The 15,899-nt window shown below is 46.9% G+C and overlaps 1 protein-coding gene across 1 annotated transcript in view; it reads left to right on the top strand.

Annotated features, from left to right (window-relative positions):
* Positions 1-15,899, top strand: part of CSMD2 (CUB and Sushi multiple domains 2) — a 661,886-nt gene that overhangs the window by 419,869 nt on the left and 226,118 nt on the right. Inside the window, exons 16-19 of the mRNA XM_065872671.1 lie at positions 7,683-7,821; positions 8,709-8,896; positions 9,584-9,772; positions 9,965-10,081. Coding sequence (XP_065728743.1) covers positions 7,683-7,821; positions 8,709-8,896; positions 9,584-9,772; positions 9,965-10,081 — 633 coding nt within the window. The remainder of the gene's footprint in view (positions 1-7,682; positions 7,822-8,708; positions 8,897-9,583; positions 9,773-9,964; positions 10,082-15,899) is intronic.

Raw genomic sequence — 15,899 nt, 5'->3', positions numbered from 1 at the left:
ATGACTCTTTAACTAGGTTAGAGCCTCCCTCATGGCCTCCAGAGCCCTGACTCTCACCAGACTGCGTTTTGTCTCCCCCCTGAAACTTACCCGCTGAGTCGCCGGGGCCAAGTGACTTGACTTCTCTGTGCCTCAGCTGCCCCATCTGTAAAGTACAGTTCATAATGGGAGCCCCCTCACAGCGTGGTCGTGAGCAGTGCCTGGCAGAGGGGCAGCGCTCAGTCAGTGTTGGCTGTGAGCGTGGTATTCACCTGATTTTCATCATTCCTGACATCATCAGATGCATATGGGTCCACTTCGGGGGGTCACGTGGTGGGTTCATCCTTCCAGGTGCCTGCTCCAGTCCTGACACAAACAGGCATCTTCCTGCCCTCCACGGTCACACAACCACGTCCACACAACCTCCTCTGCTGTTTTTACCCAGCAGAGCGAGCACTTTTGGAAACAGCATAAGCTTTGGTGTCAGGGAACCGTGAAACTCCTGTCTCTGCCCCCTCCCAGTTGTGGACCCGATGGGTTGGGTAGCTCCCTTGTCGGCAGCAGGGGCGTCACCACTCGTGTCTGATGGGGTTGTTTGGGGGTGAGGCAGAGCCCAGGGTCTGGGGGCTTGTCAGTCAGTGGTCTCACCTTTCCTGCAAGCTGGGCCCCCCATTCTCCCTCATGCTGGTCAACCTCCTCTGACTTCTTTGGTTTTCCTCGGGGTCCATCTCATCCAGGACATCTTCCCTGCTGTCTCCCACTCACCTGATCTCTCCTTCCTCCTGGATCCCTTGCTCTGTGGGCCACCGCCGGACCACCCTATCAGATATTTGGTCTCACCGTGACTACATTTTTCTTTACCAGTTCCACGATTCTTGGCCCTATCTCCCAACCAAGACTATAGGACTTCTGGGGGCAGAAGCCCAGACCACAGTGGCCCTGAGCCTGCGGGGGCTCAGTCCCAGTGCAGTTGACCCCCCTGAGAGGGATCACGACTTGGTAACTACAGAACCCTCCTCCACTTTTCTGAATCAGGTGCTCCTAGACCATAGTTCTGCCGCTGCAGTGAACCACTCCAGACCTTGAGTGAATATGCAAGGGAACTCGACCTTCATTAAAGGACCGTAAAGCGGTTCACTGCTTCATAGGCTGAGTCTTAATTTTGAAATTAGAGCTGTCTCATTCATTCTGTCCCTGGAGGGGAAAATGCTTAGGTTGGGGGACAGTGGACAACCAGAAATAAGGGGGCAGCCTGTTGGAGAGATGCTGACTTGGCACAAGGGGAGTCTGCTCAGTCTTCTTAGAATGATGGGCATTTGATACCAACCTGGTTTCCGGAGACCTGGGGAGCAGCAGGTTAGAGAGCCAGAGTGAGAGCCGGACGCCACCTAGGGTGGCCAATTCTGGACTTGAAACCGTAGAGCAGACAGGGTAAGAAGCTCCTGGAATTGGCCCCTCCTTGGCCCCTTTGCCTCCTGGGTTGAGCCTTGGAAGAACCCTGCTTTGTAATCAGCATCTTTGTCTTTCCATTTTTTCTAGTTTTGTTTTTGATTAAGTATCCCCACCTTGTGGACAATTAAATGTGGAAGCTAATGGTCTTTTAAAAAATCTTTTAATATATGCTAAAAGCCTCTTAGCTTTTGAGAGGCTATAAAAGGACAAGGGAGAAAATGGCTTCTTCTCCTAAATTTAGAAAGAAGGACGATCATCTAGCTGATCTAAAGCAGAAGTCGGCAAACTTTTTCTTAAAGGGCTAGCTAGGCAGTGCTTTCAGCTTTGAGGGCCCTAAGATCTCCCCTCAACTCTGCCATCGTTATGCAAAAACAGCTTTGACCAAACAGAAATGAATGGGTCGGATTTGGCCCCCGGGCTGTAGTTTGCTGACCCCTGATCTACAGAACAGAGGACATAAGAGATCCATATGTTTAAAATCAGAAATTTCCTAAGAAAGACTTCCAAGTAGTGAAACAGCTACAAAGGAACGCATGGTTCTCACCCCCGCATTCATCTCTTCCTTGTCTCTTTTAAGGAAGAACGAACTAATTATACATCACTACGGTAGGTGGTTTACAGGTGTCACCTCATTTCAGCCAGGTACCAGTTTAGGTAGCAGGTGTTGTTATTGTCCCATTAAAGCACAGAGAAGCTAAGTCACTTGCCCAGGGTCCTCCCAGCTTGTAAGTGACAGAACCAGAATCCAAATCCAGGCTCTTGGCTACCCCGTTACTGTATTTTTCTTGAATTATATCACTAGAGAGAATATAATTTCAAACATATTTGTAAAAGACTTAAAAGCATCCACAAATAGGATGACAAGCAGGTTTTCTACTTTCCATATCCCAGTAGAAAATTAAAACGAAAGGAAACATATTGCCTGTCACAAAAGACAAAGGAAACAGGACACCACGTGGAAGCATGAGAAATGGACAGCATAAAACAAAATGACAGCAGTAAGACAAACGTATCAGTTATGATAATAAAGGTAATTACATTCCCTATTAGAAGACAAAGACTCTCAAACTGGGTTTAAAAAAATATGCTGTTTAAAAGAAATACATGGGAAAAAAGGAGATAAATTATCTACAGTGTGTATGTATTTTCATTTTTAAAATAATACTTGGTAGTTGTAAAAAATGTAAACAATACACAAGTGCAATAAAGTTAAAGTGGAAATATTCATTTCCTAGCCCCACTCGCCAGAGAAAAATGGCGTAACGCTTTGGTGTAGACACGTCCACATTTTTTTCTCTCTGTATGTAAAATAAATGTGTTATTTTTATAATTTTTTAAAAAGTCTTCCAAAAAAGAAAGGTCAGTTCTCCCCACTCCCACAAGAGGAGTCTAAGTGATGGTGGTAGTTCATTTAGGTCTCTGAGGGAGAAGGGTAGTTACTGAGTTTCTAACATTATTTCATTTAATCTTCTTGTCACTCTTGTGAGAAAGATTATTATGCTCTATGCATGAGAAATCTGCAAACCAGCAAGGTGAATTGACTTGCCTGCGATTACCCAGCTAGTAATAGTTGAGCACTTACTATGTGCTAAATACTAGGCCAACTGCTTTACACGCACTGTTGTATTACATCTTCATGATGACCCTACAGGGGAGGTACTGTTATGATCCTCACTTCACAGATAAGGAAACTGAAGCACAGAGTGGTTAAGTAACTTGACCAAGATCACACAGCTAAGTGAACGGGAGAGTCCGGATTCAAATCCAGATATTTTGATACCAAACGATCACTTTGAACCACCAAATGCGGTCTGACTCCAAAGTTCATTCTCCTTTTGCTCTACCACAGAATGGTGGAGGATAGGTGGTGAGGGGTATGGGGGGGCGGGGAGCAGTAGTGGGGAGGCAGCGCTGGAGGGAGTCAAGGGAAAAGCTTCCACTGCTTCTAGATATTCACACTGAGACCCCTTTGAGGGCAGTAGTCGGGGGTGGGGGTGGGGGTGGGAGGGGGTGCATTCCCACGTCCACCCATAGTGGTTAGAAATGGAGGCTCTGGAGCCAGACTGCCTGGGTTTAAATCCTGGCCCTGCTGCTTCCCCGCTGTGTGTTTCTGGACCAGTTACCTAAGCCCTCTGTACCCGTTTCCTCAACTAGGAAATGAGGCTAATGCCAGTACCCACCTTAAAGTTTGCTGTGCGGGTGAACATACAGGAAAAGCAGAAGCACACATCAATTAGCATGCGGCCAGTGAGGGCTCAGGGAGCATGAGTTCCCGGCATCACTCTATCCCATCACCACCCCCAACTGCCCTTTGCCTCGTACAATTATAGCAGCCAAGGTCAGGAGAGGTGGATCCTCCCTCACAGGGGACACCAGCCCCTCCTCAGAAGCCCAGCGCATTAGCCATCTCGTGCTTCCATAACAACATACCACAAACTGGCTGACATAAACAACAGAAATGCGTTTTCTCATGGTTCTGAATGCTGGAGGTCCAAGATCAAGGAGCCGGCAGGGTTGCTTTCTCCCGACACCTCTCTCCTTAGCTAGCAGATGGCCATCTTCTTGCTGTGTCCTCACATGGCCTTTTTCTCTGTGTACGTGCACTCCTGATGTTTCTTCTTCCTGTAAGGACACCGGTTCTTTTGGATTAGGTCCCATCCTTATGCCCTCATTTCACCGTCGTTATGTCCTTAAAGGCCCATCTCCAAAGCCAGTCACATGGGAGTTAAGGTTTCAACCTGTGAATTTGAGGGGGCACACAATGCAATATTTCGTTCCTTCCACAAACTATTTATTGAGCACCTACTCTGTGCCTGGCACTGGGATAAGGCACTGGGTACCTCTTTTGTCTTATTGCTGAATTCTTCTCTCTGTTCAAGGCAGGACCCTCTCCTCTTTTTTTTGTCTTTTCTGTGTGTGTGTGTGTGTGTGTGTGTGTGTGTGTGTATGTATATCCTCCTTTTCACCCTAACAATTTTAATGGAAAATTTCAAACAGAGAGAATAGTATAGCGAACCCCGTGTACCCATCACCTGGCTTCAACAATTATAAACTTATGGCCTATTTCATTTCATTCATACCCTCTGCATTACCAGTATCTCCCACCATTACCCTGCTCTGGGATTATTGTAAAGCAAATTTCAGGCATAATATTTCATGCACATGTTAGTGTATATTTCTAATGGATGAAAAGAACTCCTTGAAACAGAACCACCATGCTATTATCTTAAATTATGAAAATAATTAATACAACCAAGTTTTCATGATTATCTATCTAACCCTTTCTTTCATAGTATTTTTTAAGAAGTCAGAGCCCTAGTGAGGCTGTATGTCTCAAGTCCTTTTTAATCTGTAGGTGTCTTCCCACCCTCTTGCGATATTTTTGTTGAGGAAGCCAGGTTGTTTATCCTGAGTAGTCTCCTGCAGTCTGGATTTTGGCGATTACATCCCTAGGACGTTGTTTAACATGATCCTCTCTCTCTTATATTTCCTTTAATTGGCAGTAAGGTCTAGAAGCTAATCAGATTCAGGTTCTGGTGTTTGGCCAGAATATTTTACAGGCAGGGCTCTATGCCTCCCTCAGATGCATGTAATGTCTAGTTGTTTCTCTTTGGGTGATGTTAGGAGCCATCAGTGATCATAGCCTAGAGATTACAAAATGGTAACATTCCATCTCTTCTTTTATAAGCTGGAATACTTACGGAAAACTTGCCCTGATCAACTATTTGGTTACCCTGTGGTATAGTTCATACAGGAAAGACAGGAGAAATACTTAATTATTTTCCTTTATTTACCAGTTTTCGTATGAATGGGTTGACTCTAACATCTTCCAAAGTTGAACATTTTTTTAATAGCATTACAATCCAAAGGACTGAAACATATTTTATGCATTTAAATCCATTGCAGTTATTACTGTAGTCAACGCTCAGATCATCCCATTGGCCGGCGGGAGCCTTTTGAAATTGGCCCAACCTCATCTTGTACATTTTCTGTCCCTGACCTAAAATCAGCTGTTTCTCCAAGGAGTCCTGGTTCCTTTTAGTGAGAAATGATATTCAGAATCTGGGCACTGGCTCTGCTTATTACTATTGAGTAGGTCCTCATTTCTAAGCCTTTACAATGAACGGAGCTAAGAAATGCTTTTTGAAAGATAAAATGCATCATGGGTTCGTTTCATTTCCAATGTAGGAACATTTTTTCTTTTTCACTGAACTTCCTTGATGTCGTATCTGTATCTTCCTTCACTCTTGCTGGTGATCCAGGTTCTCAACACCAACATAATTTCCCATATTCCTTAATATACACCCAGGAGTCTCAAATTGTAATACCAATACTACCAACAGCAATACGATTACTGAAAATCATTTGTGTGTTTTTCCTTTCAGTTCTTCTTGTCTGTACATCCTACTAGGGATGGACTATCAAATTGCTGTGTTTTAAAATCTCTTTAACTAGTTTCTTCATGTGTGATTATGCTACCAACTGATACAGTATTATATTCATTTATTTTACACAGCTTTTAAGATTTGAGAAATTGCTTATCAAATTTAAATCTTTTTTCATTACGTAAAATATTTACATAGTTCCAAAGCTAAACCTCTAAAAGAAGGTATATTCTGAGAAAGTCTAACTTCTATCTCTATCCTCTCTACCCTGGCCCCTCCCCCCATCCCTAGGTAATCTTTTGCATTTTTTTTTTTTTTTTTTTTTTTTTTTTGCGGTACGCGGGCCTCTCACTGTTGTGACCTCTCCCGCTGCGGAATACAGGCTCCGGACGCGCAGGCTCAGCGGCCATGGCTCACGGGCCCAGCCGCTCCGCGGCACGCGGGATCTTCCCGGACCAGGGCACGAACCCGTGTCCCCTGCATCGGCAGGCGGACTCCCAACCACTGCGCCACCAGGGAAGCCCCTCTTTTGCATTTTCAGTTTGCCCTTTCATTGATTGCTAATATGAGAAAATATGTGTGTGTCTCCCACCCTTTTCTTAGCTAAATGGAATCATTACCCTTGCTTTTGCTGCTGTATCTTGCTTTTATTCACTTAATAAAATATTCTGGGGACCACTCCATGACATTATATAGAACGTTCCTTATTCTTGTTTTATAGCTGCATAAATTGTCCCTGTTGTTGATTACCCCAATTCATTTAGTCAGCTCCCTATTGCTCAGCATTCTGGCTGTTTCCATTCTTTGGCTGTTATAAATAGTACTGCGTTATGTAGCCTGGTACATATATATGTCTTTGCATATTTTTGCCAGTGTATCTTTGGGATAGAGTTCTAGAAGTAGAGTTGCTGGGTGAGGGAATAAATGCCTGTGAATTTTGCTGGATGCTACCAAATTTCCCTGCGTAGGGTTTGTGCTCTTCTGCATGTCCAGCAGGAAAGTACTAGAATTCCTGCTTTCCCTCGGCTTCACGAGTCATCAGACTTTTTGCATTTTTCCCTACCTGATGGATGAGAAATAATTTCTCAGTAGAGTTTTGATTTGTATTTCTTTTCTCAGTAAGAGGGAGGTTGAGCATCGTCTCAGATGTTAAAGAGACACTGCACTTAGGAATCCTCCCCTCCTTCTCCCAGCCTGGCAGCCACCACCCTGGGATATGAAGATTGACTAGAGAGAGTGAAGGATCCAATGAATGGACAGGTTGTTTGCCAATCACCTGAGCAGACCCTGGGGGTCTTGTGGCTTTACCTGCCGTGACTACGCTCATCCTTCCATCCACTCATTTGTTCATTCAAGCAGTGGTCACTGAGGGACACCCGTGTGCCAAGCACTAGGCTAAGGGCTGGGGGTTCCGAGTTGCATAAGACAAATTATACGGCCCCTGCGCTCAGGGAGCTCACAGAAGAGCGGGCTGTGTGCTCCTGGGCCAGAGCACCGGGTGCCAGCTGTGCCAGGGTGGGCCGGGCTTATGCCTCTACCAGAGGCCTGATGATTGAGTCAGGAGCAAAGAGAGAACCAGTGTGACCCAAATATTAGTTGTACTTCAGCACCACTGGAATGGCAAAGGACTTTGTTTAAAGGATTCTTTTCATTCCTCCCCTCTGGCCCTTCATAAAACTCCAAGTGATATAACTGGGCATATCCGTAAAGGACCCAAAAGACAGAGCTCACGGTTTATACAGTTTATGTAATTCTCCATAAAAACAAAAACAGTACTTGCTGGCAGACACGTTTTATAGAGAGGTTTTTTTGTTTATTTATCTGTCCCCCCAAGAAACCTGCTTCTCTCCCTTCTGTCCCCCCCAGCTCCCTGCGGCGGTCATCTGACTTCACCCAGCGGCACCATCCTGTCTCCGGGCTGGCCTGGCTTCTACAAGGATGCCCTGAGCTGTGCCTGGGTGATTGAAGCCCAGCCAGGCTACCCCATCAAAATCACCTTCGACAGGTGCTTGTAACCACAACCTGGGGGTGGGGGTGAGGAGTGATATCTCTGCGGTGGTGTGGGAGGGAAGCTGGGGTGGGTGACGGACCAGCACCGATGCTGGAATGTCAACGAGGTCAGAGAACACTCGAGTGGCTGCCCTGGGTGGGGTGGGGACAGGCTGCACTGGCTTTGCCCTTGGCCTTGGTTCCATCTCAGTAGCGGGGTCTGTGATGTTTAGGGGACTGTTAGTATCTGAGGAGCATTTCCAGTGTGGGAAGGCTCACCTCTGACCCGAATCGTGCTCATATGCCCCACTTCTGACTCCCACCCTGGCTGTGCCCCTCGGGTGGGGGAAGTAGCCACCCAAGTATGAACACAAACTTCTTCTAGACGAAGCGTTCCTGGTGTAGAATAGCTGTTGCAAACTTTTCTGTGAAGGGCCAGGTAGTAAATACTTTAGGTTTCATGGGACACTTGCTGATATCTGTTGCATTGTCTTTGCTTTTAAAAAAAAAAATACTGCTTTATAAACGTAAAAACCATTCTTAGCCCTTAGGCCATCCAAGAACAGACTCTAGACCAGAACTGGCCCTGGGGCTGTAGTTTACTGACCCCTGGCCTAGAACATTCTGACCCCCATGAGGCTAGTCACTGTGCCTCTAGGTCTGAAGATGGGTCACAGCCCAGGCCACAGAGAGGACTGGGAAAGCCGCACCCAACCACAGGAGGAGGAGGGTTCAACGCAGGAGGCAAGGTCCTCCCACATCTCCAGTAAATGTGTGCAGATTATACTAAAATCTCCCAGCCTGCCAAAATCCACTCGTTCTGAAGCCCAGGTCAGGCAGGGCCTTTTGTCATTTGCAAATTAATGAAGTTTCTCAAGACGTCTTCACTTCCATCTTCGGCAGATTTAAAACTGAGGTCAACTATGACACTCTGGAAGTGCGAGATGGACGGACGTACTCGGCGCCCTTGATCGGAGTTTACCACGGGACCCAGGTCCCCCAGTTCCTCATCAGCACCAGCAACTACCTCTACCTCCTCTTCTCTACCGACAAGAGTCACTCGGACATCGGCTTCCAGCTCCGCTATGAGAGTGAGTGTCGGGGCGTCAGTGACAGGGTCGGCTGTGTGGGGAAAGGACCAAGGGCTGAGCTCCACCAGGAGGCCCCGCTCGGCCGCGTCGCCGTGGCGTTCTCAGTTAGGCTGTGCTCCTCGGGAGGTGCTGCCTGTTCTCAGCATCTCTCAGAGCTCAACTTTAGAAAGAATGGAAGGTCCCCCTCTGTGTGCAGGTGACTGGGCGCCACCATGCTGGGCACTCTGGGGACAGATGGTGATGTTGGAGTGAGATGCCATCTCCCGCTCCCTCACCCTCTCTCGTCACCTGCATTCATCGCTCGTGCCTCAATTGGAAGAGCTTGTTGATTCGATTCTTTGCAGCCCACTCTAGTAACTTAGGGCCGAGAGCACCATGAGAGGAGGGTCGTTTTCTTACCTGTGTTCGTATCCATAACCCTTAGCATGGCGTCTGAGCCATAGGGGACACCTCACTGATGGTTACTGAATGAATGATGAACGAACGAGTGATGAAGACAGGTTGTTCTCCCTGACAGATGGGTCTTCAGATACCCGCAGCAGATACTGACAGCCACATTTGAGGAGGGGTCAGATGACAACTCCAGCCTTCTCTCAATCAGGGCTCTCTCCCCGCTCCCTTTGTGAGTCAGCTGGGGTCCCTCTGTGCTCACAGTGAGCTGTTCCAGCTGTGGGCTCTCTATTCCAGCTATAACACTGCAGTCAGACCACTGTCTGGATCCAGGGATCCCCGTCAATGGGCAGCGTCATGGGAATGACTTCTACGTGGGCGCCCTGGTGACCTTCAGCTGTGACTCGGGCTACACACTAAGCGACGGGGAGCCCCTGGAGTGTGAGCCCAACTTCCAGTGGAGCCGGGCCCTGCCCAGCTGTGAAGGTGAGACATACCAGCAGGGGGCGCTAAAGTAGAGGACTCCTTTCCTGCCCTGAAGATACAGGCACTGACCCCCTGACCCTGTCAGTGAGAGTTGGAGGTTTGGACAAGATGGGGGCTGGGATCCCAGGGGGACTGTGGGGGGAGCTCCCTGGGCCGCTCCAGTCTTTCAGTGCCCGCTTCCCTCCTCTCCAGCTCTCTGTGGTGGCTTCATTCAAGGCTCCAGTGGGACCATCTTGTCACCGGGGTTCCCTGATTTCTACCCCAACAACTTGAACTGCACCTGGATTATCGAAACATCACATGGCAAGGGTAAGTGTTTAGGCCCATGGCAGGTATTGGGATGCAACATGGTCAGGGCCCCAAGGTCCCCAGGTCAAGATGACCTCAATGGGGATCTCCCTCTCTAGTGACCTCTGGGCTTAGTCTGAATTTTTCTCACCAACCAGAACCTTCCTATCTCTCTGAATCACAGAACTCATTCAACAAATATTTTTCAAACCTAAAATCTCCATTCTGGAAGAGATCTTAGAGATTACCAGCTCTCAAACCTACTTAATTCGGTCGGGAATCTTCTCCAAATCACTCCGCACAAGACGACAATACACCTTCTGTCTAAACAGCCCCCGTGGCGGAGAGGTGACCAACCCACGCAACAAAGGGGCACCTATTCTCATTTTCTGCTAGGTCTGACCCCTCCTAATAACCTGAGACTGGGTTCCTTGTACTGAGTCCTGGAGGAACATAGGCTGCCTCTGCTCCCTGTTCCTCACATCCAGCCTTCAGATATTGTACGTGGCGATCCTCTTCTCACAGAATTCACACTGTTCCTCAGACGAGTGTTTTCATATTCCTCACCAGGCTGGATTCTCGCCCTACCTTCCCTGGCATAAATGACCTTTGGGAGTCCCAAGTTCAAAGTAAGGGTGGTGACTACAAATAAACATTAACTAATATACTCTTTCACTCCACGAATATTGATTGAACTCCACCTATGCGGCAGACCCTGAGACTGGGAATACACAGTAACCAGGCAGAGATGGCTTCTACCCTCAGAAGCTTGCTCCGAAGTTCATCTAGAGTCAAGGTTCTTAACGCAGTTTGGCAAATACTCTAATGTTAGACCCCTACACTAGAGGTTTAGATTTTCTATGTTGGTGGTGGAAACCAGGCAACTATGTTTTTAGAACACTTCACTAGTAACTGTGATGCGTGCCTTTAAATAAGAACCTCTGATCTAGAAGAATTAACGTGTAGAAAAGCCAAGAAAAACTTTAAAGGGAAGAGTAACCCTTCCAGATATTAAAATGTTATTATGGGATAAAATAATTTTAATGATGTGGTATGAGTATAGGAGTGGACACACATATCAGTGGGGGAAAATAAAGATCCAGAAATAGATTCCCCTATGTGTGTGTGTGTGTGTTTGTGAGAGAGAGAGTGTGTGTGTGTATATGTGTGTGTGAGAGAGAGACAGTCTTTAGTATATGATTAAAGTGTCATTTCCAATCCATTAAAGAGAGGATGGATTATTTAATAAATGGTTTTAAAACAGTGGGCTTAACCATTTGGGAAAAAGAAAAAACCAAATCATACCTCACGCATTTATCCACAAATTCTAGTACTAGAAGGATATGAAAATCTAACCTCAGGTGGGACTACTTAAAGAGTAACTCCAAAAGTAGAATCCATAAAGGCAAAGACTGTTAGATTTGATTAAATAATACTTTGAATGGATGTATGGGTTTTTTAAATAAATATATAAATATTCATGTAAAATATTCAAATAGTTAATGGACAAAAATATTTGCAACCTATGTAATCATCTAAGGACCATGAACCTGATGCATAAAGAGCTCTTAAAATTTTTTTAGAAAAATATGCCTGGTCTACAGGGCTATAAAATAAGCAAAACTATAAACACTTTATAATAGAGGAAATACAAATGAAAAGACCTCGACCGCCCCTAACAATTTTAAAAATGCATATTCACCCAGTAAGTGAAATGCCGTTTCCCTTTTCAAGCCAGCAGAGCACATCACAACAGCGTAACAGCGTGGGGGACAGTGTAGAGACACGAATTCCAGTGCTGCCATTGTGTGAAACTGCTCAAACTTTCCAGAGGATGATTCAGCAATGAATCAAAAGTCTTAAGAATATACGTGCCTCCGGTACTTCCCTGGTGGCGCAGTGGTTAAGAATCCACCTGCCAATGCTTGATCCCTGGTCCGGGAATATCCCACATGCTGTGGGGCAACTAAGCCCATGCACCACAACTACTGAGCCTGCGCTCTAGAACCCGCGAGCGACAACTACTGAAGCCTGTGCTCCTAGAGCCCGTGCTCCACAACAAGAGAAGCCACCGCAGTGAGAAGCCTGCGCACCGCAATGAAGAGTAGCCCCCGCTCGCCGCAACTAGAGAAAGCCCGCGCACAGCAACGAAGACCCAACACAGCCGAAAATAAATAAATAAATTTAAAAAAGAAAGAATATACGTGCCTCTGGACCCAGCAGTTCTACTTCTTGGAATTTATCTGAAGAAAATAAATAAACTGTACATCAAGATTTAGCTACAAGGTTGTCCCCTAAAACACTTTATTAATTGAAAAACTAGTAACTATTCCAATGTCCATCGATCAGGAAATGTTAACTAAACGTATGGTATAGCCAAATAACAAAATATTCAATATTACCATGCAGCTACTGAAAGGAGTAATGTGAAAGAATATTTAAAGCCCTACACAGATGGTTGCAATACACTGTTGACTAAAAAAGAAGTTTGCCAAAGTAATATATTCAGTTTATAAAAATTAAGCAAGGAGGGCTTCCCTGGTGGCGCAGTGGTTAAGAATCCGCCTGCCAGAGCAGGGGACACAGGTTCAAGCCCTGGTCCAGGAAGATCCCACATGCCGTGGAGCAACTAAGCCCGTGCGCTACAACTACTGAGCCTGTGCTCTAGATCCCACAAGCCACAACTACTGAGCCCGTATGCCACAACTACTGAAGCCCACGTGCCTAGAGCCCATGCTCAGCAACAAGAGAAGCCACCGCAATGAGAAGCCCACACACCGCAACAAAGAGTAGCACCCACTTGCCACAACTAGAGAAAGCCAGCGTGCAGCCACGAAGACCCAACACAGCCGAAAATAAATAAATTAATTAGTTTAATTAATTTATTAAAAAATTAAGCAAGGATATGTGCATAGAAAACAGTCTGAAGAGCTATGCCCCCAAAGGTTAATATCTTATTTTCATCTTTTGACTTTTTCCTAATTTTGAGCACTAAATATGTATTCCATGTAAAGTATACTATTTGTATAAAAAAAGAAAATTTGAAAGAAAAGTCACTTATAATCCCACCTCATGTATTTAAGCACTGTCACTGTTGCATTTAATAGGCCTGGTATTTAGCTGGGATTAGAACAGCCTTGGGCAAGACAGGACTCTCCGGCAGTCAGGGCAATGCGGGGCTGGCCCCTTTTTCCCACAGTATTGTTCCCGAGGAGAGGAGGGACGGAGGCAGCGTCCTTGTTCATCCTGCAGAGCTGTTTCCACCAAGCCTGGTCCAGAGTTGACCATTGCCAGAGCCAGAAGCTACTCTGTGGCATCAAGAGGGAAAGAAAGGCAGCCCCCTGTGACTCCTAGAGTAACGACCCCCCATAGTCATGATTCTCTCTGCATCTGACGTCTGTAATTATAGGGGTGTATGTTCCTCTTTGCCTTTCTACCTGTGTCTTTCCTTAGAAGTCAATGCAGTTCAACAAATTTTTAACAAATGCTTATTTGATACTTGCTTGCTGTAGGTGCTAGGCAAACACAGGGGAACAGACCCTCTGGCGCTGCCTGCCTTGTAGTCAAGTGGTAGAGATCCAGCCTAAAGAGACCTCTCAATGTACTATGGTCAATTCTGGGATAGAGCAGACGCAGGTGGGGAGTTGAGACTTAGGCCAGTCTTCAAGGATGAACAGGAATTAGCCAGGATGAGAGGTGGTCCAGGCAGAGAATCAAGAGGTCACTGATGTATAACCAGGTCACTTCTTCCTTAGAACCATTGAAAGGCTTCACCAGACCCTAAGCATTGAGCCCCAAATAGTAAACTAGCTAGCATGGCCTTATAGCCCTGGCTTATTACCTTTCTCAGCCTCCTTCTGAGCCCTCTAAGCACTAAGTTCTAGTGGCACTGAACTTCTTTCAGTTCCTAGAACTTCTTAGGCTTTCGTTGTCCTCTAGAGCTTTGCACAATGGGACAATTTTCTTCTCCTGGAGCAGTTCCTGTCCCCGCATCGTCTCCACCATTCCCCTTGCCTGGCCAGCTGCTCATCCTTCTGAATTCACTTCCTCTACCGAACCTTCCCGTCCCCCTGCCCCCAGCGCTGGGTCTGGGTGGGGCCCCTCTCCACAGGCTCCTGTGTGACCCTGTACCTTCCCAATCCCAGACTTCTCCCCACTGTATGGAACTTGGCATCCTCGTCATCTGTCCCCCGGACCAACTCCAAGCTCTCTCAGAGAAATGTCTGCCTTGCTTCCTGCAGTTTCCTCAGCTGCTGGCTTCATGCCTGGCACATAAGAAACTCCAGAAATATCTATACGAATTGAATTAAAGTGAACTCACACCCTTCTCCAGAGGGCACCCCTCAGGCTCTGCTTGTAACAGTATCTCGGGTTAACAGACCGATGGAGGCTGCTGACTCCGATTGCTCCCTACCAGGTAGAAGTCCAGCTGGGAAAACTGAAAACTGTGAAATTCAGAATTGTTCAACTTACCACATGCCCAGCCCAAGGGAGCAGCCATTTCAGGAGTCCAGATAACATGCCTTTGCTAAGACCCCAGGCCTGACATCTTTTAACCCACAAGGCTGTCTGGGAGTTAGATGAACTGTGTACTAAGAACGCCTACTGTGTGCCAGGCACTGTGCCGTGGGCTTTGCATGTGCTGCCCCAGGTGTTCCTCTCCCCAAGGATTAAATGTCACCTAAAGGCGCAGAGCAGCTTTGGCCCAGACACTTTCGCTGGTAGACGGGCTTTTGACCCAGGTCTGCCTCCCTCCAAATCCCCTCCTTTCCCATGGCCCTGCTCTCTCTGCTCCAGTCATGCTTTGCACGACTCTGCATGGTTCACTCCAGTGGAGTCTTCGCTTGTGTGTACATCTGTCACACCAAATCTGGATTCAAGCTCCAACACGGGGCCTCTCTATTTCTGTGACAATGTCTTCATTTTCACACAATGGCCAGAAGAGCCCCAAGCAATCAGCATAGCTGGGAAACCCGGGAGTTTCACCTCGGTTGTTTACTCACCCTTAGAATCCCTGCCAAATGTTTACTCCTTTGGAGGGGCTGTCTTTGCATGCTGGAAAAACAGAGTAAAGGCACAGTGCTTAATTCACCTTCGTTTCCGCCTGTTACTGTGTCTGACTCATCCTCCACCCAACCCTGTGTTCCAGCGAGGAGGGAAAGACATCTATTCCACCAAGCCTCTTCCCAAGCTCTGCGGACTGAGAACAGTTTTCTCAGTTGCACACGTGTTTATGTGTGGGCAGTACAGGATATGTACGGGCATACATACCCGTGGGGTTCCAAGCATGCTTGCACCCCTTGTGTCACAGACTGTGACCCCTGTGAAGCCTTCCCAACCCCGGAGGCGTAGTTGCGCACTCTCACTCTGTGTCCCCACTCTGTATTCTCACTGCTGACGTGCCTGTCTCCTCCTCTAGACTGGGAGATCTTTCTCGGTGCTTAGCACAGGCCTGGCACTTAGTAGGCGCTCAGGGTCTATGTCTTTGAGTAAATAGATAAATGGATGCATGTCAGCTGCCCGGACACAGGGCATTCACAAGCTGCTTCCCTGGTCCCACGTCTACTGGGTTCTGTTCCCCCAACCCCCACCTGTAGAATCCCAAATACTCCAGATCGCCAGTTTCTATCAACAGAGAGGCAAAAAAACCGAAAACATCTAAAATGCTTAAGCATTAAGACCTTGGCTCTAACCATCGTTTATCAAAAACGTGTCAGTAAGTAGAGGAGTATTCCTCACACTTGTATGTGCCTACAGGTCTCTTGGGGGATCTCGTTAGCATGCAGATCCTGATTCAGGAGGTCTGTGGTGGAGGCCAAGATTCTGCATTTCCAACAAG

The sequence above is a fragment of the Phocoena phocoena genome, chromosome 1 (assembly GCF_963924675.1).
Source record: "Phocoena phocoena chromosome 1, mPhoPho1.1, whole genome shotgun sequence".
NCBI lineage: Eukaryota > Metazoa > Chordata > Mammalia > Artiodactyla > Phocoenidae > Phocoena > Phocoena phocoena.
The sequence above is the reverse complement of the archived record's forward strand: the minus strand, read 5'-3'. Positions and strand labels throughout refer to the sequence as shown.